The sequence below is a fragment of the Ambystoma mexicanum genome, chromosome 7p (assembly GCF_040938575.1).
Source record: "Ambystoma mexicanum isolate Mex_15411 chromosome 7p, UKY_AmexF1_1, whole genome shotgun sequence".
In the NCBI taxonomy this organism is placed as follows: Eukaryota; Metazoa; Chordata; class Amphibia; order Caudata; family Ambystomatidae; genus Ambystoma; species Ambystoma mexicanum.
The window spans coordinates 45,144,275-45,171,696 of NC_090939.1; the positions used below are offsets into that span (position 1 = coordinate 45,144,275).

Genomic DNA, 27,422 nt, shown 5'->3' on the forward strand with positions numbered 1-27,422 from the left:
AGCTTCCGTTAGCCCCGCTGAAGGTGACCCTAGGCGTGCAAGGCTGACCAACAAAGATGGCGGCTCTGAGAAGATTACGATGGCTGTGTCTTCAGCGATGAGAGCCTGCTTGTACCTCACGAACTGTGAAACCAGCAGGAAAGTGTAATACAGAAATGACAACGAAAAGAGGCCATATTAGACCGTATGTTACCTGTAAACATCGCCTTGAAGTAGTCGCTGGCTGAGGCCATCAAGGCCCTGTGCACCGGGAAAGAGCCCTCTCCATCTTCCGGCAGTAACGTGACGTCGCAGAGCAGTCCCTGCACGCGCAGCTGGTTAAAGTCCTACAAGGGAAACATTGTCAGTCACTTCAGAGAGAAATCCAAACAGGCGCCAGAAGAAACATCTAATCCTCAATAGGTTTTTAAGACCATCAGGACAGAAAACAGTGGTCCCAACTAGTGGGAGGATCTGCTATTGATGCCCCTGCCATTTGGGCAAAGTATCAGAAGTTGCCATTTGTTCAAACAGGTCTCTTCGGTGTGTATACCACATTTTGCATGAATAATAGGTGCGCTGCCCACATTGGCATTGCTTAGAAAGACCCACACAAGTTACTAAATCATGGGTCGTTATCTATTTATGTATTTATTGTTTGTCTGTTAGGCGCTTACACAGGAAGTGAAGACTGTTTCAAAGCCCTGTATGCCACTCATTTCTGATTTATGAAATGTTCACCTATGGAAGAGATCAATCCACGTCGCGGAAGACTCCACGATGCATGTGTAGAGGAGGTCCCAAATATGGCCTGCACTCCAGCCACTCATGTCGAAATGCCAGAAGCATATTCGCCAAGGTATGTGACATATAAGGAGCAAATGAATCAACAGAGGGCCACAGTGGGGCTCTGTCCAGTACCCATCAGAGGGACATGTATACCTATTGAAGCGCCAATAACCAGACAACCGTGGGATGCAAGGTATCCACTGAGACAACCATACCAGCAGATGACACGATACGAAGACTACTTACAGACTGTCCCCGAAGAGGCCCACAGAGCCTTAATGGAAGGCAATTGGTGACGAAATAAGAGCCCAGACGTGACGTACAGACGTCACGTCAAAACGACAAGCAAAAAGAAATACACAAGGACGAACTGTAAAAGAATAATGACCGTTCGAATTGTGCAACTGACTGAATGCATGTAAATAGGCTTGTAACGCAAGAAGCTAAGTAAACGACACTGCTTGCAATGCTTAGTAGAAGTATAGAGCGGCATGCGCCAATTATATCTCTATCTCAAAGAAGCACGCTATATGAGTGTGACTCCATTTTGTAAAGGAGAACTAAGCACAGGCTGCAAGGGGGCCAACAAGGCTGAGATTCATATTCCAGCTAAGGCCAGAAGGGAAGAGCAGAATCAAAACTCAGCAAGAAGTAGCTTGCTGAGTTTCGATTGATGATTACTATTTGTTTCCCCGTTTTTTGTACTTGTCATTAAACGGACTTCCCTTTGCCAAACCATTGAGTTGTCCTTATTGAAGTGTGTCGGAGTAAATGAATCCTGCACCCTAACCTCCTCAAGGAGTACCTCAGGTACTAGAGGGTGAGGTCTGACCTATGGGCCCATCAGAGGATGCTCTGCCCTCCTGTACACTTGGTGGCGTGAGGATGGTTCGACCATCAACTATTGATTGATTAATATTAAGACACCCATAGACCGACGGCACAAAGTAACTCTAGGCCTTTGGCAATATCACAAGTCCTTCGCCATTCGGCTGAGTAGACTGAGAAGCTTCCCGTGGACAATGATAGAAGTAAATCCATCAAATCTGCAGTAGGTCTGAAGGAACCTGCCTTTCCAAGCATAACCCTTCTCATTCCCATGGGCAGCAGATCGGACGAAAAGACTGCAAGAGGCGGTAACGACAGAGGGGCTGGTGATCCCGAAGTTCCAGAGAGGAAAAGATGCGAGCGGTGAGTGAAACAATAAACTCATTACTTTGGCAAAAGTCTTGTAGGCATTAGAGCAAGTAAGGGAAAGGTAACGGAGGGTGGTGGAGAAAAATTAAAATAGTAAGATGTAGAGAAGACTGTATAAATATAAGGGGTTAATGACTTGAGTATGATAGAGAAAAAGTAAGGTTACCGGGAGGACACCCGAGAGAAAAAGTAAGGCTACCGGGAGGACACCCGAGAGAAAAAGTAAGGTTACCGGGAGGGCACCCGAGAGAAAACAGTAAGGATTTGCCTTGTTCCTGCGCTTTAATACAGCGGTCAGAAGAAACGTGAACTCAGAGCCCGCATAATAGGGGACGATTAGGCTACAGTGATGATTAAAGACGGCACAAATGGAGTTTGTTCAAACCCCATGTTGGGGTATTGATTAGAAGGCAGGTATATGTGTGTCCAGCTGGTGTCTGTCTAGTCTGTCAAATGTCTGTCATATGTGTCCTGTTATATGTCAAACGTAAAGAACTGTATCATTGATTGTTTGAAATGAGGTTTGGGCTTTACACGATTCCGTATCTAAGAGGGAATCGCCAATGAACTGATGTTCTTGTGTAAATTGATGATATAAGAATTTTGGCGGGAAAAGCTTGGATTGGAGCTTGCATATTGGTGTTCGTTCACACTATTGGAAGGATAAAAAACTGCATAAGTATTGTTGATAACGAAAGTGAGAATGGAGGAGGTTACCCCACTTGCACATCTGTGTAAGCAGTTACCCAAGCATGCACCTAAGCTTAAAAAGTACATTACTGAGTGGGTTATGGGTACCGCCCACAAGATGTTTATGCCGTCGCCACAAAATGGATCCTTATCTAAAGCCGTCTTACAACACATGACGACTTACCTACATGCCACATACACAGGCAAAAAGCTAAAGAAATGCCTCACTGTTTTAGAACTTTCGAAGATGTTCGAACAAGCGAAGGAGGAAGAACCACCTGAAGACTGGATATTAAACCTATGCATGGAGGGGGGTGAGACGCCTACCGCGCCACCAGCCCCGCATGAGCCAGTCATCGAGGGAAGTAAGTCAGAGGACTCTAACCGCTAAGAGAACTAAAGGCAGCCACGGGGTATAGCAGGCCCGCATATGAGTCACTTACGTACAGTAGTGACGAAATCAAAGAGAAGGACCAGGAAATTAAACTTGACTCCGCAGTCCGAGGGACAAGGAGAGACGCGATGATGAAGGGAAGGACCAGGCACAGAGTTGTGCACCTCTCATTAAGGAGAGAGAGGGTAAGAAATGGAAAGGAAGTAAAGACAGAACAGATGTGATAGCATTCACAAAGACGAATGGATGGGAGGACAGATATTGCTGAAAATGGAAAAGGAAGTAATGATATGAGACCAAGAGAGAAGTCTGATGAGACGCAAAGAAGGGAGAGAGAAAAGGAGAAGGAAATGAGGGATGAAAGAATAAGAAGAAAGTATAGGCTGAAGCGAGAACTAATATATCGCGAAGAGCAAGAGAAACAGCTCAATCGCAAACAGAAGGCAGCCTATGGCCAGTACAGACAGAATAAGCAAATGTTGGAAGAAGAGCAAAGAGTATGTGAGAAGAGGGTGAAGAGAAGAGAAGAGGAGGAAGTTAGAAGGTCAAAGGAACGTAGAAACGAAAGGATGAGGGAAGTAGATAAGGCTAGAGAAGAAGCGAGGACGTGCAAGGAAGTAGATGAGGAAATAAAATGTAAATGCAGACAGAGAGCATAGGATCTGGAATATTTGGTCGGGAAGTTAAAAAACCCAATCCTGTTGTAGAATGGGAAGACATAGAAGAATTTTTTCCTGAAAATGACTCGGTACCAGGTACGATGGGGACAAATATTGAGGATGACTTCGACACCAGAAGCATCGGGGAAACGATTGATAAAATATACGATGAAATGGAGCTGGAACAGATTTCCCAAGGGGAAAGGGAAGATGAGCGCTTGGAAAGCACTCAGCTATATGACACTGAGGATGTCACCCGAAGTAGTATGAGCAGGGGACTGTCCCTGGATAGGCTAGAAATTAGTAAGAATGAAGCAGATGCAAGGAGTTGCATGAACTGGGAACAATCAGTGTCCGACTCCGGTGGGGAAACGGAGGACAGGATACACGAAGAAGGGAGACAACGCGAGAAGCGGCTGTCAAGGGACCAAGGGGTTCGATGGTCAGACACGAGCGAGTCCGCACCTAGGTTATCGGGGTTTGCCATGCAGCCTGGCTGACATGAGGGAATACCATGTGGTCAGGGGGGGTGCCAGCACCTGCCTATGTAGACAGATTGAGGACATTGCCAGGTAGAGAGCGATGCGGGAATGCTACCCCAGTGATAGACAGGAGAGCTATGGGGAAAGAGAAGGAAGACTGCGCATTTCAGTTCCCGCTGCTAGAAAAGGGGGGCACAAGACCACAATATATCCCATGGCCACACATGGATCGAGAGAACTTAAAAAACAAGCTTCCAATGCTGACATCGGGAGTCGGGAAATGGATACACGAGTTAGAAAAAATGACGGGGGGTGTCACGTTGGCTATAGGGGACATGAAAGGTCTCCTGATCACCATACGGGGTGAGAGAGCTGACAAAGTATGGAAGTGGGCTGGGTACCCTGGGCTAACCATAACTAACACTGCCCATGATGGAGCACCATTCAATAATTGTAGAGCAGCAGTGTGTAAAGCGCTGCAAGTGCTGTACCCAGACACTTCCAATATGGGAGCTATAATGACTCGGAAAATGAAAGAGTCAGAGGATCCCTTGATTTATATCCAGAATTTTCAAGACGCGTGGGTACTCGAAACGCATGAATCTTGGATGAAATCTATCCCTGTATTCTACCACATATTGTGCCAAAGGTTGCCAGAACAGGTGCAGAAACAGCTCAAGAAATTGGTAGGAGTAGAGGCTAAACAGTGGGCTGAAATACAGTTGACAATTGCACACTGTAGATTGTTGCAAGAAAAGAACCGAAAAAAGGAGGCAACTCGTAAAGGTGAGGAAGCGAAGCTGGTGCAAAAGAAACTCTCAAAGTATGCTCTCGAGGGAGCCATGCTGACAAAACGAGCTGAGCCAAGCACGCAACAAGTGACTAACCCATTGCAGAATAACCAGGGTAGCGCAGGATTTTACCTGTGGAGTAAGGGATTTAGAGGAAGAGGATGGAAGAGTAATTAGGGAGGATTTCAACGTAATCAGGGAGGTTTTCAGAATAATCAAGGTGGCTTTCAGAAAGCGCAGATGGACAGTCCAGCTACGCCAGATGGACAGATGGCCCGACCACCGCCAGTGTGCTGGCTGTATGGAATGACAGGACATGTGGCGCGCATGTGCAGAAGCCAAGGCATGTGGCAGAATGGCCAAGGGACGAGAACAGGCATGGTAAATCAGCCTGCCGTCGCACAACAAGACGGTGCACAGAATCACGCAGTGCAGCAGCAAGCGCCAGGCTTGCAGCAAGGTACGCCGCAAGGGCTTCAACCCTTGGATATGGGGAATTTGCCACAGGGGCAATCCCAACAGGTACCGCCGCAAATGTCGCAGGGAAATGGGGGAAATCCACAAGTATATAACAAATCAAACCTATATATACAATAGGACAGCTCACAGGAAACTCTGATGTGCTCTATCCTATCAGTGACTCCAGACCCTAACAGGGAACCTAGGGTAAATGTCGTCATAGGGGGGAAAGAATATTCATTCTTAGTTGACACGGGCACAAAATGCTCGTGCATACGAGAAGGCAAGTTTTCCTTGTCTGGCCATGCCATAGGCACTCAGAGTTTTACAGGAGCTCACAGTAGAGTTCCCTTTATGGACAATCTCCCAGTCTCTGTGGGGGAATGTGAGATGAATGTGCCGTTGCAATCTTCACGCCAGACCCCAGTAAACATTTTGGGTCAAGATTTAATGACAAAGTTGAATATGACTATATCGTTCACAGAGGAGGGCATAGTATGCTCCACTCCAAGAATGCATTATTCTAACATGTGCGAAATGATCAGAGCGTACTCCGGATGCATAGCCATGAGAGCTATACCATTAGAACCGGAAGTCTTCGCATATGGCATGCGTGTGCTTATGGCGGGACTGCCAGGCCTTGCAGATAGAACTATGAGAACCCCTGATGAGTTTCTATTCAGACCAAGAATACCTATCCATGAAGAAGAGGGACAAGTATTTCCCTTATCGATACATATTACAGCAGTACGAGGGAAGGTAGTAATGGTCGAAGGGTACGATGATGAAGGCAGACAATGGTGTGCAATTATAGCCATTGAAAAAGGGTACTGAGTGACTGACGTCACCGATGACAATCTGTTCGAAGAACACCTTAACTCAGAAGAGACTAGGGTGGAAGTAAGTCTCACATTTTGGGTCAAAATGAACAAACGAGAAGTGCCACAGAGAATGATGTTGACACTGATCCACCCCGCATACTTTGATGACGATATGGCCCAGGTGCCTGTCTCAGTATGGACTACAGGACCCTATGACATAGGCCTCCTGAAAGGGGCAGGAGAAGGGAAAAGTAAATTGAAACCAGGAGCAATTTTACCAAGGGCACGACAATATCCCATGTCCAGAGAAGTGGATGAAGGGATTGCGAAGACAATTTTCACCATGATGGACCAGGGCATCCTTGTGACGTCAGAATCACCATGCAATACGGTGATTTACCCCGTCAAGAAATCAAAGCGAGGGTCGTGGCGTTTAATCCAAGATTTAAGAGTATTAAACGATATTGTTGAAGCCGAGTTCCCTATAGTCCCTAATCCAACTACGATCTTGTGTAACATACCGATCGAGACGAAATACTTCACAGTGATTGATTTGAAGAATGCTTTTTTCTCAATCCCGCTGCACCGTGACTCACAAGATCTGACATCCTTCACGTTCAGACAAATGCATCTGAAAAGCACGAGGTTGCCGCAGGGGTACTGTGAGTCCCCATCCATTTTCAACCGAGTATTGCAAATGGATCTAGGCAACATTACAGTAGACAGTGCTGTTTTGCAGTATGTGGAGGACATTCTGATCTGCAGCACCACTGAAGAACAATGCAGGCGCGATTCTATCCAGCTTCTGACTATATTGGCTGAAAAAGGATATAAGGTTGACAAAGAAAAAAGTTACAATATTGTCAACAAGAAGTGCTGTACATAGGCCAGCTAATCTCGCATGAGGGGAAAAGGATCACCCCAGAAAGGGCTGAAGCTCTCACGAACACATCTAAGCTGCTCATGATAAAACAAATGCAGAGCTTCCTAGGCCTGTGAAACTATGTTAGGGCATGGGTCTTCGATTACAGTTCGTATACCAAGCCCTTGCTCCAGGCCCTGAAGAAGGCCCGAGCGACAAAAGAACAAATTGAATGGACTGAAGAGATGGTAAAAGGGTTCACAGAACTAAAGAGAGCAATTTGCACGGCTCCAGTTCTCGGGATTCCTAATTATGCAGAGGAATTCTACCTGTTCTCGCACACGAATGCCAATGTTATGACGGCAGTACTCGCTCAAAAAACCTTGTTGGGGTACAAGCCCCTGGCATATTACAGTGGGAATCTGGACCCAGTAATAAGAGGCTAGTTCCCATACGAACAAAGCTTAGCTGCCGCAGCGTTCGCCATAGAGAAGGCAACAACCATTGTAATGGGATGCTCCATGACATTGTATGTTGAACACTCATTATATGCCATATTAGAGAAACCAAAAGGTACATTAACATCTCAAAGGGCCTCGGCCTATGAGGTGATCATATCGAATCCATTGAGCAAAATAGTGAGATGTAAAACAGTGAATTCAGCCTCGTTCATAGCTGAACCAGTCACTGAAGGTGAGCCGATACATGACTGCGCGAACTACGAAGAATTCTATGATGAAATTCCCAGGGTAAAAGAAAATGCCCTGGCGGGAGGTGAGATCGTTTTCATTGACGGTTCTTCGAGAATCGACCAAGAAGACGGACAAAGATATACGGGCGTTGCTGTAATAAAACACATAGAAAACAGCGAATTCCAAGTACTCGTTAGTGCACGAATACCATCTCATTATTCAGCACAGGCTGCAGAATTATTGGCGTTGATACTCACCATTGAGAATCATGCAGACCAGAAAGTAGTGGTGTACAGTGTCTCCGCCTATGTAACGTCCATAGTGCACGCAGGACTATCGTGCTACAAGAGGAGGGGCTACCTCGAGCAGACAGCATGCCAGTGCAGCACGCAGCCTTATTGGACAGGCTGATCAAGGCACTACAGCTCCCAGTGGGCATAGTGGTCATGAAATCCACCGCTCATACTCACAGGACAGATTTCGTGTCACGTGGAAATCACACAGCAGACACAGAAGCCAAGCGTGTGGCATCCAACAATGAGATAATCATGGAAGTAGAAGTGGCATGCACCCATGAGCGTATGATGATAACTCGAGCCACTCCAGAGACTTATAGCAATATTGGGCAAACTCAATTGATGGAGCTTCAAGGGGAGGCACCACAGGATGAAAAGAACCTGTGGAAACGTCAAGGGTGTTCTTTAAACCCCTCGGACGGATTGTGGAGACAAGACAGAACTGGTAAACCAGTAATGCCTGTAGCCCTACTAAAGATATCACTAGAACAATTACACTACCCGTTCCATATGACAAAAGAAAATCTAGCTGCAACACTCGCAGAAGACTGGTTAATACCGAATTTAGCAGAGCAGGTTGCATTCTTTATAGTGAACTGCATAATTTGCCAGCAGTTCACAGCTGAGCACACATTAAAAGTAGTGAGAAGAGTCATCCCCTGGCCAAATGTGCCATTTCAGCACTTGCACGTCGATTATGTCGACATGATTCAAGTGTGTAACGGGTACAGGTACTTAATTGTAGTGGTGTGTCCATTCTCTAGATGGATAGAAGCAGGTCCCTGTACACACCCAGACTCATCCTGTGCTGCCAAATTCCTGGAAAGGGAAGTATTTCCTAGATGGGGGGTGTGTGAGGTGATGAGATCAGGTAATGGGGCTCATTTTGTAAATACAGTTTTTGAACAGATTAGCTTGATGCATGGTATAAAGCACAAGTTCTCGTCGGCGTATCACCCAGAGGGAAATGGCATATGCGAGAGGCTCAACGGCTAGCGAGGCTCAACGGCTTGCTAATGGAGAGGATAGCCAAGTTGAAGCTTACTCTATAAAAGGGATGGCTGCACTGTCTACCACTGGCATTGTATGCACTTCGGAACCAACCAGGCTCCGACCATCTTCTCACGCCACACAAGAGTCACGGGAAGGAGAATGAGGACCCCCCTTACCCTTCGAGAGCTAGATGTGATGCCCAGTCTACCCGAGAGGTCCTGGGAACCGAATTGTCAGAATATCTGAACTGCATGACATCAAGCCTCGCTGTCATTTCAGACCAACTGCACCGATGACGAAAAGGGTGCAGCACAACATCAGACCCAGAGGGAGATGCTGAAACAGACACAACACAAGGACTACGTACGCCAATCATCTTCCCTGGTGATACAGTGCTTGTGACAAATCACACAAAGAAAAGGTGGGACGAGCCAATATTCAACAGCCCATTCACCGTGGAGGACTGCACTCCCTCAGCCTGGAAACTGCAAGGCAGGAGAGCTTGGATCTTCCTAAATGACATTAAACCTTATATCGGGGAGATCCCCTTAGCTTCACCCCACCGCAAAGAACCTACAGACAACGGGGAAGAACCTCAGCATGTGCAGACGAGAGCTATGGCGAGGAAGAAGGACACATGAGCAGGAAAATCAAGACAAAGAATCCAGATGCAAGTTGTGGCATAAAACTGGACAGTTTCTCCAAGCAAAGGGGGATAAGGACATAACGAACACTCTGTGCATTCTAGTTGCAGGGTAAAGAAGAGAATCGCACATCTAAGCCCTATCACACTGATGATACAAACTTTTGAATCAAGCCATATCCAAGCATTTTCAGCAAATGAGACTTTGATGAACTAAGAGAAAAAGTTAAGAACATCACACAGTCACCTGAATCAACCAACACCCAGACTTTGCTTTGCAGAACGTATGACATCCCCCAACAGAAATATCACAAGGGGTGTGTTGTCCTGTTTTCAGTTATTGCTAGAGACATACCCATCGCTTGTAGGGGGAGTTACCAGTATCACAGACTTTGTCCAAGATCCAGCCGACAAGAAAATAATCTGGGAACTACTGACTGTCATCGCGGAAGCCTTCATTGTACTGTCCGAGTACGGTGATAAGGACACAGATGCTTCCACCACAAGTGATCATTGATGAGCTGACATACATGCTTTTCTTTTGCATCATAGAGGAATGCCCAGGACTCGTAGGGAGAACCACGGATACCCTAACATTCATCAGAGATCCAAGAAACAATGAATACCTGAACCAAGTGTGGATCAAGCTAAATTACTTGGTCGCAATCCACACAGCAGGAAAGTGCAGAGACTGTTCACGTCCAAAGAAAGACCTGTGACCCTGAACCTGGCAAAACAGGACGAATGTTGTTATCACCAGAAGACAGCAGATATGCATACCATGTCTTCTTTCACCTCATTGAGAACTTTCCAGAGCTGGTGAGAAGACCAACCAATGTTGACGTACCTACATTCCTCAGAGATCCAATGAAGAGTACCCAGCTAAACATGCTCTTGCATGCCATTGTATCTCAGATTATAAACACTAATGTTCATCGACTTCTTAGGAGATTCCAGTGAAACCATCCGCAGTGGGACAGATCCAGGAAAAGAGGCACAGTTCTTCATCTTACCACCTCGGGACACATCGAGAAGAGCAGAGAAGAGAACTTCACCGTTTTGACTCCAGCATGTCTTCCGGACTAAGGCAAGTTCGGGGGGTGGACTGGGAATTGACCTAATTTGAATATGCTCAATGAGTATGACTCTCCAAAGAGGCTAGTCTAATCGTTTTTCCATAGTCTAGCAAGGGAACTACATCCCTCAACCAGAGACAATCGACACCCTCGAGAGGGGGGACTATTACGAAGCACAAGACACTTTACGTCCAAGACCTCCTGAAAGACCATAATGGAGTAAATAAAAAGAAGAGATCTTTATAGAACCTTAACCATTGATGTGATTGAAATGGGTGCCCAGAGCAGTAACCTAGTCCTCCCACAAGCGGAGGGGCGCTCCTACTTCCATGGAAGAAAATGCTGCAAACTGTCTTATCGAACGATAATGTGCATATGTATAGTTATTATTATTGTTTTTCTGTCATTAACAATCAGAACTGCATTCTTTATTGGTGCACGAAGCACTCCAATTTCAGTGCACCCACCAGATAATGTACGTACAAATCCCACGAAAGCACCCAGAACCTATACAGTCATTCCGATTCCTAGAAAAACTGACGATAAAGTTAACTAACTAAAATTAAATGTAATTAGCAGTGATTCATACGCATTTGTGGTAACTAATGAAGAGAAAAGCTGGAGACAGTGTCAGAACGGAATGAATGAAAACATAACAATGACCACTACACACACACACACACTGAATGCACACGGGCAAGGGCAAGTGTCAATGGCTACAGAACCTCGACTGATGTTGACAGAAAATAAGAGACTGCCTACCGAACAACCAGTTCCAGAAAATAGTGGAAGCAACCAAGAGGAAGCAAGCGAAAGGCCAACTGAAAAGGATATAACCAAAGCACTCAAGAAGACAGAGACTGCTACAAAAGAATTTGCTGCAAAGACAAAAATGCTGATAGACCATTTGTTCCCGTTTATTGCCAGAGCAAAAGAAGTGCATAAGGAGCTGAAAAATAGTACCACAGTGATTATCGCATCATGCACATCAGTTCCTACGAGCACCAGGCCCACGATGAGGCCACACGTTGGACAGACGATACACAGATGGTGGTTAAAGGAGCCCTACAGGAGAATGCAAGAGGAGAAGAGACACACAAAACCTTCTCCTACCACAGTGATACAGGTAATGAAACCTGCTCCTCCAACAAGCATGCCTGAGAAACCTCCAGCAAGAAAAAGTCACATAGATGCATTTAGAGACGTAGTTATAGCTAACTACAAAAAGACATTAAGAATCAAGAGAAACCCACATTAAGACAACAATGAACTAAACCTAGACAGCACATCTAGGAAACAACATTTGGTACCAACACATGAAAGAGGTCGGAAGAAGAAAAGTTGAAGGAGAATGCTACGTCTGCGCACTCCTACCGTACAGCATGGGAAAGTCCAAGATCTTCATGGCTGTAGACATTGATGTCCCGACAGCACACTGTCTGTCACACAATGTGCAACACTAGAGGACAATTCATGGGGAGAGATGCCTCACTGATATGGGCAACAGAGAGAGCATACCCTGATGAAGACGACTATATCCAAGACATCAAGACAAGAAACAGAGCTCACACCAGGAATCACGTGATTAGGTATGCAAAGCCAGAAGCACAAGGAACAGGAACAAGATGGGAGATAAACCCAATACTGAACGTCCAAGGGAAAACCCCAAAAGAAGTGCAAATTTGGAGAAATAGAGGCCAGATGCAGATTTGGGGAATAGTGCTTTCCCCAGACAGACGCGAAGCAGGAGTAGAGATATGCCGGGCATGGATGGTCCTTGGAGCCTGCAAGGAAGCAATAGAAAACTCTCAAAAACTGGGCAAACCCCTATGGCCAAAATTGGTGAAGTTACTAACATGGGTCGAAGATAGAGGGGGACCCCTGCAGATAGTGCCACTAGAAAGCCCGAAATTATGCTTTAAGAACAATGGCACAAGGAAGATAGGAGAGAATCAAAACTGCGGACGAATCTTTGAAGCTCCAGGAATGACGCAAGGGAGCGCAGTAATCATGGACTATTACTGGGCGTGTGGATCCAAGGCATACATAAGACTACCAAAAAATTGGGGTGCCATATGCACACTAGTGAACGTCCACGTTCCTGCACTAGTGATCCCGAAAAATGACCTGAGTATTGACAGTTTCCCGAAAGCAGATGCTCATCTAAGGAAGAGGAGATCTATAGAATTGGTATCCCGGATGAAGAGAGAGAATTACTTTTCTCCCAAATTAGAAGAAGCATTCCATGCAATCCCATATGAGCACAAGCTGTTTAGCCTCACCTCAACAGTATTCACAACACTGCTCTTGTCCCACGTCCGAGTTGGAGTAAATACGAAATGGTTGCAGATAACCAGATGGGAGTTATTGCAGACCATCAACACTACCATAAAAGGATTCAATGCAATCAAAGAAGAACTGAGAGCAAGCCGATTGATGACCCTCCAGAATAGATATGTACTTGACATGATTACAGCAATGGATGGAGGTGTTTGCACAAAAATCGGAGAATCATGTTGCACATTTATACCTTCACATGATGAAGAAAATGGAACCTTAACAGAATTCATAAGTATGCTGGCAGATCTAGAGAATCAGATGACCAAGGAAACTGACGTAGTGGATGATGTTGGAACACTGTTTCTATGGGTCCCACAATGGATGGCAGACATATTCAAAATTCTGGGAGCACTGCTAGTAATGATACTACTAGGATTTTGTGTTATCAAGATAATCGTAACACGATGCCAGAGAACGGCGAAGAAAGCCATTGGGATGAAAATTATGGTCGATGTCAAACCGGGATGGAAGCCCAGAGACCTAACAGATGAAGAAATAACAAACTTTGTGAAGGCCAGCGAATTTGCGTCAGAAGGAACAACATTTGCATACCCCAGAAAACGAAGCAGGTATGAAGGGAAATGGATTTACTGCAGCCCAATGGGCAATGCCAGCTAATGACCTGGAACAAAGACAAACACATAAAAACAACGGGAAGTTTGAAAGGAGTGATAAAAGTATGGACTCCAAAGATGCACACGTTCACACCATCATGTAAAAACGCAGATGACAAAGAAGTGGATGTGGAAGAACAAAGCAAGAATAATTTAAAGGAAGAAGAAGAAGTGATCGATAAACCGACCAGAGGGGTGTGTGTAGAGGAGGTCCCAAATATGACCTGCACTTCAGCCACTCATGTCGAAATGCCAGAAGCATATTCGCCAAGATATGTGACATATAAGGAGCAAATGAATCAACAGAGAGCCATGATGGGGCACTTTCCAATACCTATCAGAGGGACATGTATACCCATTGAAGCACTAATAACCAGACAAGCGTGGGCTGCAAGGTATCCACTGAGACAGCCATACCAGCAGATGACACGATATGAAGGTTACTTACAGACTGTCCCCAAAGAGGCCCACAGAGCCTTAATGGAAGGCAATTGGTGACGATATAAGAGCCTAGACGTGACGTACAGACAACCGTAAAACGACAAGCAAAAGAAAGTACACAAGGACGAACTGTAAAAGAATAAAGATGTGACAAACGTATAGGAAGATACCACGTTGCAGCACAAAGAACGTACCCAGGATTGAATCATGCAACTGACTGAATGCATGTAAATAGGCTTGGAACGCAAGAAGCTAAGTAAACGACACTGCTTGCAATGCTTAGTAGAAGAATAAAGTGGCATGCGCCAATTATATCTCTACCTCAAAGAAGCACGCTAAATGAGTGCGACTCCATTTTGTAAAGCAGAACTAAGCCCAGGCTGCAAGGGAGCCACCAAGGCCAAGATTCATATTCCAGCTAAGGCCAGAAGGGAAGAGCGGAATCGAAACTCAGCAAGAAGTAGCTCATGCTTGGGAATTCGAGGTCAACTCCAGGAAGGGAGGAGAGCGGCTACTCTGAAGACTCAAAACACCAGAGCATGACTGCCAGCCAGTGAAGGTCGAGATAAGAGGCCCCAAGCAGGTGGCTGGGCTGAACAAAGAATCAAATATACAAAAAGAAGTAAAAAGAAGCAGATTCACAGTGAACTGACACGTGACCAGCCAAGGGCCATAACTGTTCCTGATAGGAACTACAGGTTCGAGGCCATCCTCAGCCAACTAATTGAGACATAGCCCTAAAGGTACTGATTGATGGAAGGGTGGCAGGGTGAATCCTGGGGCACCAGGCACCTGGGTGTCCATTCTGCCTGCTGCTAATTAAAGTGGTGATTTATGTCTAGGTGTGTAACCCACCCAATCACAATGTACCAAATAATCTAGGGTCCTATAGCTTGTAGAACCAATAGGACGTCATAGTTGTAGTGACGTCTATCACGAGTGATGTAGTGGGATGGGCGTAGACGCCCACCCGATAAGAGTCATCCAATCCGCATGCTCTGTTACCATATACAGATATAGCACCAAAACTAAAGTTACCTTTCCGATCAATAGAAACTGCATGACAAACTTATGAGTTTTGCACGTCAAATGATGACGAATTTTGCCTATAAAAGTTGCTGTCTGAATGAAGAAGTGGGGAGTTGAAGCGAGACAGGTGATCGCACCATTGATGATTACCATTTGTTTCACCGTTTTTTGTACTTGTCATTAAACGGACTTCCCTTTGCCAAACCATTGAGTTGTCCTTATTGAAGTGTGTCGGAGTAAATGAATCCTGTACCTTAACCTCCTCAAGGTGCAGCTATCTTGTCTTACAGGTACTAGAGGGTGAGTTCTGACCTATGGGCCTGTCAGAGGATGCTCCGCCCTCCTGTACACTTGTTATGATTATTATATATTTTATAGCGCAAACTTAGCTCTGGGGCATGAGAACGCTGTAGAGGTCACAGAACAAAACAGTGGTAGCAAGACTTTTGCAGGTCATCTAGTGAACATTAGTAATAATAATCACAGTACTGGTGGCGTTTGCACAAGGTGATTGCTAAAAGAGCCAGATCTTTAGTCCTTTCCTCAAATGAAGGAGACTTGGAGCAGTCAGGATTGCCACCGGGATGGAGTTCCGGAGGACCAGAGTGTAGCCTGGAGAGTACTGTTTCCTAGTTTTCTCCTTGAGGGGCAGTCTTGGTCGCAGTCGGTGATGGACTTACTGTGGGGTGACCCTGGGCTGCCTTATGGCCTTATATCTGAAAACTATCCCCATTACCCCTTACCGAAGTGTAGCCGCTGCATGGCTCCCCAGTTGGGTAAGGCATACATGCCTGCCAGCGGACCAGCCTCTGGTCTGCTGCATGTGGGTCAGGACTTTGGGGAGGTTCAGAGTGGGGTTGGCACAGGTAGTGTGGTTGCTTCTGTGGGCACTTGTAGCATGAGTGCCCCTGGATCTCCCGAGTTGGCCCCATCTGTGGCATCCAGGCTTTCCCCATCCACTGCCTCCCCGCTTCCTGTGCACCGCACACACTGGTGGACCCAGGCTGGCCAGGTGCACCACAGGAGGCATGGTGCAGATGTTTACAGTGGTAGTAATGTAGATTTTACAGGGTCTCATGGGATGGCCAGCTCTCGGACTTCAGGCTCACCTCATCCACCCCTTAAGAGTTCTCTGCTCACACTCCTGAACATTGCACACCCACACAGCTCACGAGGCTGTCAAAAGAAAAATAAGTAGAGCCTAAACCAAGAGCCCCTTTATCTTTCTAGGGGGACAAAGGTGCTGTGAAAGAGACGAGGGAGTGAGGGAGCGCTACAAACAAAGAGGTCATAGAAATGTCTATTCCAGAGGAATAGAACATCACTGGTGGGGTTCAGATTCAAACAAACAGCCTCAGACTGGCACACATTTCTCTTGTGAGTGAACAAAACCACTGTATGGCTACATATATTTGTTTCTGAAAGGGAGCCTTAAATGATAGTGATTGCTGGAGGAGGGCTGGGGACGGAAAAGGTTGTTGAACTTCTCTCAGAAGTAAGCGGCGCAGGGCTGCACCTAATCAGTAGAGTCTTGCATGAAAACTCGAGGTTTGTGCAGAAATGTTGAGATCTAAAAAAACAAGCATTGGCTATGCCAATAGTTTTGCGTTTACTACTGTAGTTTGCATTTTCCATTTATAGGCATCAGGGTGGAGCAGAGAGAGTGGGGGTTGTTGTGAGTAAAGAGAGTAGAGAGAGTGGAGCTAGGGTGGGTGAAGGGAGTCGTTTGGGTGAGGGGATAGGTTGGGTGGGCCCATAGAGAGTGGGGCAAGTTAAGTAAGGGGATAGAGAGTGGAAGCAGAGAGAGTGAGGGTAGGGTGGACGGGGTAGAGAGAGTAGAGAGAGCCCTCCTTCAGGTTCGGACCCCTTTAGCACAGTATTCACAATTGGTCTCCCTCGTTCGGGCTCAGACAATGGATCTCCCTCGTTCAGGATCGGACCTCTTTAGCACAACATTCCCAATTGGTCTCCCTCGGATCATGGATCTCACCTTCTAAGTTTTCCTCTTTGTATAAAATAATCAAAGAGTTTCAAATGTGCTATGGGTTTTACTTACACCATCGCAGGACCACTTTGATTCACTTCACTTCTCATTCTTACCAATCTTCTACTTTTGTTTCTGCACTTCTTGGCTGTATACCTTACAGAGACCTTCGAATGAGCACCCCTGTGGTGCCGGACCACTCTGTCACTGGTATTGTATCTTTCTCCGTTAATGTTCAAACATCCATCAGCAATTAAGCTTTCCTTGTGTCTTTTATCACACGTGTTACCAATCTTTGTTCTTGCGCTCTTTATACAATGTTGCTGATTGCAACCTTCACTTCAACACAGACCGGTCTTGCATCGCTCTCCCCAACTCACTGGCTGTGTTGATCTCTCTGGGGCTGCTTTGATCTTGGAGACAAGAACGGTACCATGGCGGCTGCTGTTCCTCCCTGACTCGGTCAGCCGTGCAGGAGGGCCCCGGGTATCTCCAACACACAATACAGGATTCTTCAGTCTGGTTTCCTGGCCTTACGCTTTCTAATTCTAGAAAGTAATGGTTTCTCGCCGGAAAGGTCAAGGATATCTCCCTCCTTGCGTACCCTTCTTGGTTTGCTGTCTTTCTTCCCTTGATCAGCTGCCGTCGGGAAAATACTGTTGCTTTGTGTGCTTTGCCTCACACAGAGTGTGCTTTCGAGCTCCGCCTTATTGCCCGGGTTCTAATACCATTCTGTAGTAGCATATATGCCCTGCAGAAAAACTGCATTGAAATAATACTCCTTGCCTATGGCACCCTTTCTCTCTCCCTCATCAGGATCTCCAGGTACTCCAAACTAGGGTTGCAATTAGTTTCAACTGGGGGCCAGAGCAAGAGTTTGTTGGTAGTGCTCAAACACCCAGTAATTACTACTATCGGATGTTTTATTACAACTGTGCCAAATTACGAGTTTCATTACAGATACTCTTGGAAAAGGAGGTACTGATTTCCACACACAAGCATTACCATATGGCACATGCAGTAATGACCACATGCAGTGATGCGAGAGGGTATCTTTCATTGTGATGGTTTTGTTTGATAAGCATTATGCCCTTGCTTGTTAATACTATTGCTTTATCTCTTTTCTGTGGTGTGTAAAGACGACATGCGGCAAATGCCGTCCAAAATGTGCGTGGTAAATGGAAGGCGTCAGTGTCATATTCAGTTGGCCATTCTGCACAAGAGATAGTAGACATGCTTGGGTACTATGGTTGGAGAAGGAGGAGAAGGTTCACTTCACTGTCTATGGCACAGAAAGGGGAGCGGTGTTGATTACATCTACCGATAAGCCAGGACCCACAACACAAAGTGCAGAGGACCTTGATAAGTCAGGAGAAGCCAAACACAGTATACAGGAAAACAACAAACAGTGTGGAGGAGCTTGAGGAGCCAGGAGAAACAACACACAGTGTAGGTGAGCTTAATGAGTCAGGAGAAACAACACATAGTGTAGAGGAACTTGATAAATCAGGAGAAGCCACACGCAGTATAGATGAGCATAACGAGCCAGGAGAAACATCCCACAGTGCAGAGGGTTTTGATGAGCAAGGCGAAACAACAGACAGAGTACAGGAGCTTCATAAGTCAAGAGAAGGCGCACACAGTGTAGAGGAGCTTGACAAGTCAGGGGAACCCACACATAGTATAGAGGAGCATAATGAGCCAGGAGAAAAAACACACAGTGCAGAGGAGCTTCATAAGTCAAGAGAAGCCGCACACAGTGTAGAGGAGCTTGATAAATCAGGAGAAGGTTCACTTCACTGTCTATGGGACAGAAGGGGGAGAGGTGTAGATTGCATCTACTGATGAGCCAGGACCCACAACAAACAATGCAGAGGAACTTGATAAGCTGCGAGAAGTCACACACAGTGTAGAGGAGAATAATGAACCAGGAGAAAACACACAGCGCTTGGGAGCTTGATGAGCCAGGAGAAACAACACACCGCGCTTGGGAGCTTGATGAGCCAGGAGAAACAACACACAGTTTGGACGACTATAATGAGCTGGCAGAAACAGCACACACCACAGAGGCGCATGATGGGCCAGGAGAAACAACCTATATAGTAGACGTTCCTGGGCTCCACCACCAGATCTGCTGAGTCTGAGAGTATTGACAAGGATGAGCTAGATAATGTCTATGACCCCTTCAAGTCCCAGCAACAGCAACACATGATTCTGGAAATCACTGATACCAAGGAGGGCAGCAATGCCAAAGTAACAGAGATGGCTGGAAAAGACAAAGCTTCTCCTGCACCTGTGTACAGTGCCTTTCAAACACAACATGTAAGATTCGAAAGTGCAAAACAACAGATTGTGGAAGCCAGGCCATCAATGCCACCACTACTACCAACTTCAAAGTCTGATGGGGCCACCCTAAAAACTCAAATAGTGGAGTTATATCAATTTAGGCCAAGATCAACAGCATCACACCCAGGGAATGTGCTGGAGAACCATGTGCCGGGAGATGCCTGGGACCAACCTGGGTAGCACGTTTATGGTCCCAAATGATGCGTCACCAACCACATGCACATGACTGGAACAAATGCACAAGAATTCAATGGCAGCCCTTCATTAGTAGCCAATCACCATGCCACTCCCAGCCAATATAGCTAACCCATAAAACATGGCAGCTGTGTTCTGGGCACTGAGCCCCCGCCCGACTTTGCTTCCTGTGGTGATTCTATCCCAGGTAACGCCAGGCAAGTGTAATGGAGGTGTTTGAGTGTGGACAAAAATACCACAAGTCTCATGCTGGAGTGTGCTTGCTCTGTCAATAATGTTGTGTATGGACCTCTCCATAACATCAAAAACAGGGTGAATTCAGGTCGACCAAATGTGCACAAACAAAATGCAGACTATTCAAATGAAATTCTTTTAAAACACATTGGTGGTCATCACAAGTTAGCTGCAGCGGTAAAAAGGCGGCGGTAACACTATTACTGCTGCATTACCAGAAGGGTTGAGATTTACCTCCAGCTTTTAGCTGGAGGTAAATCTGGCTTCTTTCTGCCCGTTTCCGGTGCTATTAGCACTGCGGTATTAGCACCACGGTAATAGCACCAAAAATGCCTCATTGGGTCCAATGTACCCAATATGAATGGGGACTTATGGCCCCACCGCAACTCGGGATCCAGCACTAATAGCGCCGGCCCAAGTTGTGGTAACGCTATTTACGTTGGCCGGTATCCCAGCGGATTTACCGCTGGGATACCGCTTACTTGTGATGAAAGCCATAGAACCCTCTTGACATACTCTTTTGTCAAAAACCCCGGTTTCCCTAGTTTCATGATGAGAAATTCCCAATCAATGCTACTTTTCGGAGAGGCATGTATTGGACTAGTGTGATGAGGTACGTTTTACAATGAGGTTGGCCCTCGATCAGTCAGAGGGCCGGAAAGTCCACTTCACCATGCACAGTGAACAGGCCTTTGACCTCATGACTGTGACTGCTTGCTGGGCGACCTTACATCCCCCTGGGAGCTGGAAGCCAGGATCCCAAAGCAATCCAGGACCGCAAGTGCATGCAGTCCAGCATGTGGGATGTTTTACCCATGCATCCGAGCCCTACCACAAAAACTGTGCAGTACTGGCATGGAAAACATCATGATGGCCAGAGCTTCCCAGAAAATGCACAGGGAAATGCATGAAGAATAGGCTGCCACTCATTTTTGCCGATGTTATGGGCACAGAAGGGCACTGCCTAAAACCACCATTGGACTACCCACACAGTAGCCTGAAACCATTGGGAATGGCAATGCTGATTGCCAAAAGCAACCTAGAACTGTGGGGAATTCATTTTCTTAAATCCCAAAAATGGTTGCATTACCAGTACTCACCACTATCAGAAAGCCGGCGTTTTAAAACCACCAGACTTTTGTCTAAAACTGAATAAATGAACCCAAAGCAGGCCAAAGAAAGACTTACTGAGAGGTGGATACAATGTAAAGTTATATTCTGAAGTGACTTGAAGGTTTATAACAAGACTGGCTGTGCTCTGCAGGTCTGCAGCGGCTTAAACTGAAACTGGATTTAAAATTACCAAAAATCGAAATGTGTAAATAAACTGAGGGACAGACTTGTGACTGCCACATAGTTTGTCACTGTTAAAATGTCATAGTTTTGAGCTTAGAATCAGCATTCTAGCTGCATATGTAAAAATTGTTAGTTTATTTGAATGCAGAAAACTGGGTAACTAGAAGTGACATTAGCTGGGGCCTGGCTTAAGGAACTGATTTCTGCCTGACATCTACCCCCACAGGAGTTAAAACCTGCTCAGCCACTCTTCCCCTTGCCAAAAGGAGTTGTCACCTCTCTGATTAGATTAGGGGTGGAGCAGCTACAGGGAGTTGAACAAAGGCCTGTCCTCCTTATACTTTCTCCGTAATCACGATTCTCGCACTCGCGAATTTTACCGCGATTTGCAATTTGGTTAAAAATCCAGCCACGTGTGAAAACAGCAGCTTCATTGCTTTCCTTTGCCAAAAATTCGTTTAACCTGCTAGTTACTCCCATATCCTTGTTAAAGTGAGCCTGAACTCATCCCAAGTATATTTCACTCACCCCGAACCTCCTGAAGGGAATTAAAAGCATTTTCAGCATATTTCTCACTGCATTGTCACCATATTCAAAGCATTTTGCCTGTGTTTCAAAACTCCTATCTGTTGTATAAGCTGCTGGGGGGGAATTGAACTGAATTCTATTTGATTGCATTCCTAAGAACTGTGTCATCTTCATCTCCTTACAGTGCATAAAAGGGGGGGGTGAATTGTCCAAGAAAGTGATTACATTGTCTTTTGCTGAAATCCTATCAAGTTATTTTCTGTACTGCATTTCATTCCACATTGCATCCATTTGAAACCATAAAAGTCTTGTTGCTATCGTATCCATCCTATAACCACTCATCATTGATTATAAAGAAGTGTGCTAGTGCCGGACTATCCATTATTGATTACTGCTCAGATTAAGTGTGATATTCAATTATTAATTTATTATAAAGTGTGATATATATATATATTGTTTCAATTATCAAATAAACCGTTTAAACTTGCAAAACAGAACTACTTCGTGGCTCAGTGGGGTCAGGGCGATTCCAAGAGAGGGGTGTTATATAGGGGTAGTCATCCAGAACGCATGAACTGGACGTAAAGATATATCAATAAGGGTTTCCATTCAGTATCCCAGACTAGGCATTGACTTAGCTGTAGTGTTGAATTGAATCCTCTTACAAATTGGGGGCTCGAGCTGGACGTTTGGGTTAGATCTATCACTTGTGCAGATTAATACAGCGTGCCAGCTGACCACATACACATATCCGGTCGGATCACGCTGTAAAGCACTCCTCAAAGGAACGCTCTAAGGAAAAGGTCTGTTTTGCAAAAATAAAATACAAACTTCTGTAAGTCAGGACAGAGACCAATCTCTAGAATGACGACCTTGGTAGATATGAAAATAGCCAGAGAACACTTCTTACATAAGCTATTTGTGAGAGGTGAGTGGACTCATCAGGACCAAACGGTCTGGTTGCAGGCAATCGTGCAACAGGTCACTGAAACAGGGTCAGATATATAGGGAGATCAGGGTCCCCTACATGTGGCCCTGAGTGAACTATACATGGCCCCGAAGGCCAAGGATGAGCACCACAAGATTGCCAGGGTAGCGGCATATTTATATTTACATATGGGAGCCATGCAGGACAAATGTGCTGAAGGCCAAGATCTGGCGAGTAGGCAACTGCTGGCATTACAGAAGGCCCAATCTGATCTGGACTCTTCTGAGCAGAGGCTGCTCAGGAGCCAGGAGTCAGAAAATGACAGCAGACGGTACATCACTAAAATAAAGGAGGATATGGATGTGCTGCAACAGGAAAAGGCGGACTAGGATACCAGATTTCTGGCCTTGCAGAAGGAGTACCAAGAAGGTTTGGACTCCCTACTGCAGAGCCAGACAAAGCTGGAGCAACTGTTAGAATTCAATAGGGCATGTGCTGAGCAGGTAGTCACCCTGCAAAGCCACCTAGATAGGGAGAAGGCAGAGAGCAATAAACTGATTTTGAAAGACCTGGATACCCAGGCAGAGTTTGACCAGGAGCGCCAGAAAACTGGTGCCTTCCAAAGGCAAAGGGACGACCTGGCGGCACAGATGCAGGCTCTTAGTCAGGAAAGGGATACCTTAGGCCAGGAAGTCTGCCACTTAAAAAGGAAAATGGAAGAAAATCACCTGGCCCTCCAGGGACTGGGTGACCTCCAAAAAGAACACCAGAACTTGTTAGAGCACACCAGGAAGGTGGAGGATGCTCTGGCAAGAAAGGAGCAGGCCAATAGGGACACAGCTCAGGAGGTAACCCTCCTGCATCAGAGACTGGCCCAGTACTCCAGGACCAATCAGGAAACGCAGAGAGAGAATGAGGCTCTCTGCCAGCACAATGATAGGCTCCAACAACAGGTAGCGATGCAGGAGAGACTGATAGAGTCTAGTAAGGCCTTAACTGAGGAACTGAAGGCGCAAGCTCTTGCATTGCAACAGGGAGCAGGGGCGGATAGAGACCAGGTTCGCTGGGAAAGGGAAACTCCTGAGCATAACCTCAGGAGCCCTAGTACCAGAGGCATTTATCTCTATCAGTCCCTGGACTCTGCCACCCCCCTGTCCCCTGGCGCACATGAGCACTGGGCCACAGGGATGGCAGATTACTATCCAGCCAGAAGCATGGGGCTCATAGGCCAGTACCTCCCAGGAATGGATGGGCGGGCATCAGGGTATGGGCACCCAAGCACAGTGCAATTTAGTGGGGAACCCCAGGAGAATAGGCCCATTAAGGGCATCCTGAAAACTTCTGCCCAGTTAGGTCAGTGGGGGGGGGTACCCATCAAATCCTGGCAGCAAGGAGGAATCTGAAGACTCCTCTGAACGGCGCAGGACACAGGAGACCAGGTACCCACATTCTGCCAGCCATTCCCAGGCTCGCAGAATCCGGGAAAACCTGGAAGATCAGACAGGAACCTCTGGGAGCAGTGCCTCTGAGTCAGAGGATGAATGGACAAGGGTTACCCGAACCAAAAAGGCCAATAAGGCAAAAAGGGCCTTGCTTAAGGACCCATTGAAACAGATTAAGGCAATCAGGGGTGTCATCACGCCTTATTATAAGAACGCCAAGTACTCTGTTTGGGAACACTTGGAGCTCTATGAGCAAATGATGGAGTCTTTCCATTTGAAGGACAGCAGTAGCTGCATCCAGTACGTCAAATGGACATTCTCCCCAGAATACTCCAGTTTCTTTGCGGGGCTGGAGGACCAAAATCATTTAAGATGGTCCACCTATAAGGCGGCCATCTTGAAACATTTTTCTGTTCACAGAAATCCTCAAGAGGCTCGCAAGGCAGCCTACAATTTGCAATGTGGGGAGGATCAGGCCCCACAAGAATTCGTGCAAGAACTGAAACGTGCCTTTGCGCAGACCACCAGAAGGGTGCGCACAGACAGCAGAGAATTTGTCAATACATTTTTCCATGCCTTGCCCAAATATATAATGACCCAGCTCGTGAGAGATTTTCATGAGAAAAGATCTTTAGACTGGGTCATTGAACAGGCTACCCGGATCTATGAGGTGCAGAAGCCCATAGAAAATAAAAGCAATACCCAGAAAAATCCCAAAACCAACAGCACCCCTGCTGCTGCCAAGGTGGCAGAGGTAAAGGTCACCCCCGTTTTGGATTTGGAGATGGGGGGGCCTAAAAACCTACCTGCACCTAATAATGCTAGGCCCAGAAGGTTCTCGGGCCAGTCACAGACAGGGAGTGAAAGAGGTAGTCCCACAAATGAGGTCCCTCGCTCTCCTGACTATGTAAGTCCCCATTACAAGGGAAACAGACCAATCCTGGGTTATGTGTGGACTCCTCCAGCCCAAGGGGGGGATCCAGCCAAGCACCTGACCCGGGGAACTTCCCTCCTAACTTCCCCAAGGAGGGCAGAAATTCTCCAAATCCTGGGCAGAACTTTTTCCCCAGGTATCCACCCAATTTCCAGCCCCAAAATCATCCATCCTTCTTTCCCCAATTCCCTGAGCCCAGACAACCTAATCCGGGAGAGGGGAGGCCAAGGGTGGAGGGGTACCAAAATCTTCCCAACCAGGGGTACTACCAGAGAAGGGATAGCTACCCTTCCCGGGATCAGCCCAGGGGAGAAAATAGAATCCCGTATCAGCCTGAGCGGGTTTCACAGTTAGAGCGCCAGGTCCAAAATATGGCACGGGATCTGGGTCACATACTGAGGGCTCAACAGAACCCTCAGATGAGCATGCCACCGCAGAATGCCCCAAACTCTGGACCTGGTGCTCCAGAAACAATGACGGGGGCAGCACCCCGATAACACACCGGTTCCCAGGGAGGAGGCACAAGGGGAAGGGGGGTGTAAAGCCTTGGAGGAAGCTTCCTTCCCAACTTGTAAACAGCCCCTGGAAAAACCAGGAACCGGAAACAAAATCTCCTGCCCCTGAAAGCCCGCCTCCCAGGGAGCAGAGGGGGGGTAGGAGAAACAAAGGACCCAAACAGACCCACTTTGTGGAGGAGGTACAGGTCTTCCAATTTGAGGGAGAAGGATCCTCAGAGGATCCTGGGGAAAGGACCTTCTCCTTCAGAGATGGGGGAACTCCTCCCAAGGAAAAATGGGTCCCAAGGGATGCCAATTCAGACTGGGGAGATATGGAGACTGAGCTACCGCCGCCCATCATCTCATCCCAGAACCCACAATACCAAAATCCCCTGGTTCAAACCCATCCTGATGACTGCCTCCAAAAAGGGGGGGGCGGCCCAGAACCGGAACCAGGGGAACCCACAATGATCTCCAGTTGCCAACTTTTTCTTTCAGATTCCCAAGGCTCTCCACAGAATTCTGCCTAAATTTCTTCTCTTGCAATGTCCAAAACCAGAAAGTTAGCCCACCAGTTGTCCAAAAATGTGCATTATCTGTGCCCCCTTGAGGAGAAGGAGGGAAGATATTATGCCCCGGTACAAGTACAGGGGCAGGGTACGATTTCAGCGCTGGTGGACACGGGATCTCAAGCTACCCTTCTGTCCAGAAGGGCCTTTGATGAACTGAATGCAGGAAGGGGAGGGAATTACCAAATTCCTCTCACCTCACTTCCTGGACAACTCCAGAACTTTGACGGGAAGGAAATTCCCGTCGAGGGACGGCAGATTTGGACATTAAAATTGGGCGACACAAGTTGAAACACCCAGTCATAGTTGTGACTCCAGAGGGCACCCCTTGTTTACTAGGGAATGACCTCCTGAGAAGGTTGTCACCCCTAATAGATTGCGTAAACAAGGTCCTCTGGACCCAGACTAGCCGACCCATAAAATTAAAACAGAGTGTCAACCATGTTAGTTTAAACGGCACATGCCACATGGTTGAACAAAAATCTGACCAAGTAGAATTCCACTTCCAGAATAACCAAATTCCAGACGTGACAGTAATAGCAGTAGGACAACAGACTGGTGATGGGGGGTCCTCTCTATTTCTGAAAATCAACCTCCCTTCCAGTTTAAGGTGGTATTCCACACTGGAAGGAAACACCCTGAAATTCTTTACTAATCCACAATCAGAAACTCCCACTCCTATAGTCCAGAAAGATGTGAAATCAGCTCAGAGCCTGGCTGATATTCAGCAAATTGGAGAGCAGTTGTTCATCCCTGTTCAGTTAAATGATGGGAAGGACTCTGTTCTCGCTCGAGTGTGTGTGAACAACGGTAAGAGCTTCATCAGCGAAGCCATGTTCCGCCAACTCCCAAAAGATCCAGCCATTCCCACATACAAACTGGTAGACAAGTGGGAAATGGACCTGGAAGCAACTTATTCCAAACAGCTCCTGCCAAGCAGGTGTATGCTCAAAATCTCCATTGGCAACAAGAGCATAGTCCATAATTGTTGGGTCGTGCGAGACGTCTCTGCCGCCTTTTACTTAGGCAGTGACATTCTCAATCGCTTTGCCATTAGTTTGGACCTAATAAACTTCAAAGCTTGGTCCCGATTAGCGGATAATCCCATGGGCTTTGATGATCCAGAAAAAGCATTTAGGTCAGCTCAATTGCTACCTTATGCAGTTGAAATTCAGATCAAAGAGGAAGTCACCATCCCAGAAAGGACCCGACAATTCTCCCT

The 27,422-nt window shown here is 46.6% G+C and overlaps 1 protein-coding gene across 1 annotated transcript in view; it reads right to left on the minus strand.

The window, feature by feature from the left end:
• The window catches only part of LOC138525670 (kelch-like protein 9), a 454,357-nt gene that overhangs the window by 305,448 nt on the left and 121,487 nt on the right, over positions 1 to 27,422 (minus strand). Inside the window, exon 3 of the mRNA XM_069635739.1 lies at positions 194 to 326. Within this exon, the coding sequence (XP_069491840.1) occupies positions 194 to 326 (133 nt within the window). The remainder of the gene's footprint in view (positions 1 to 193; positions 327 to 27,422) is intronic.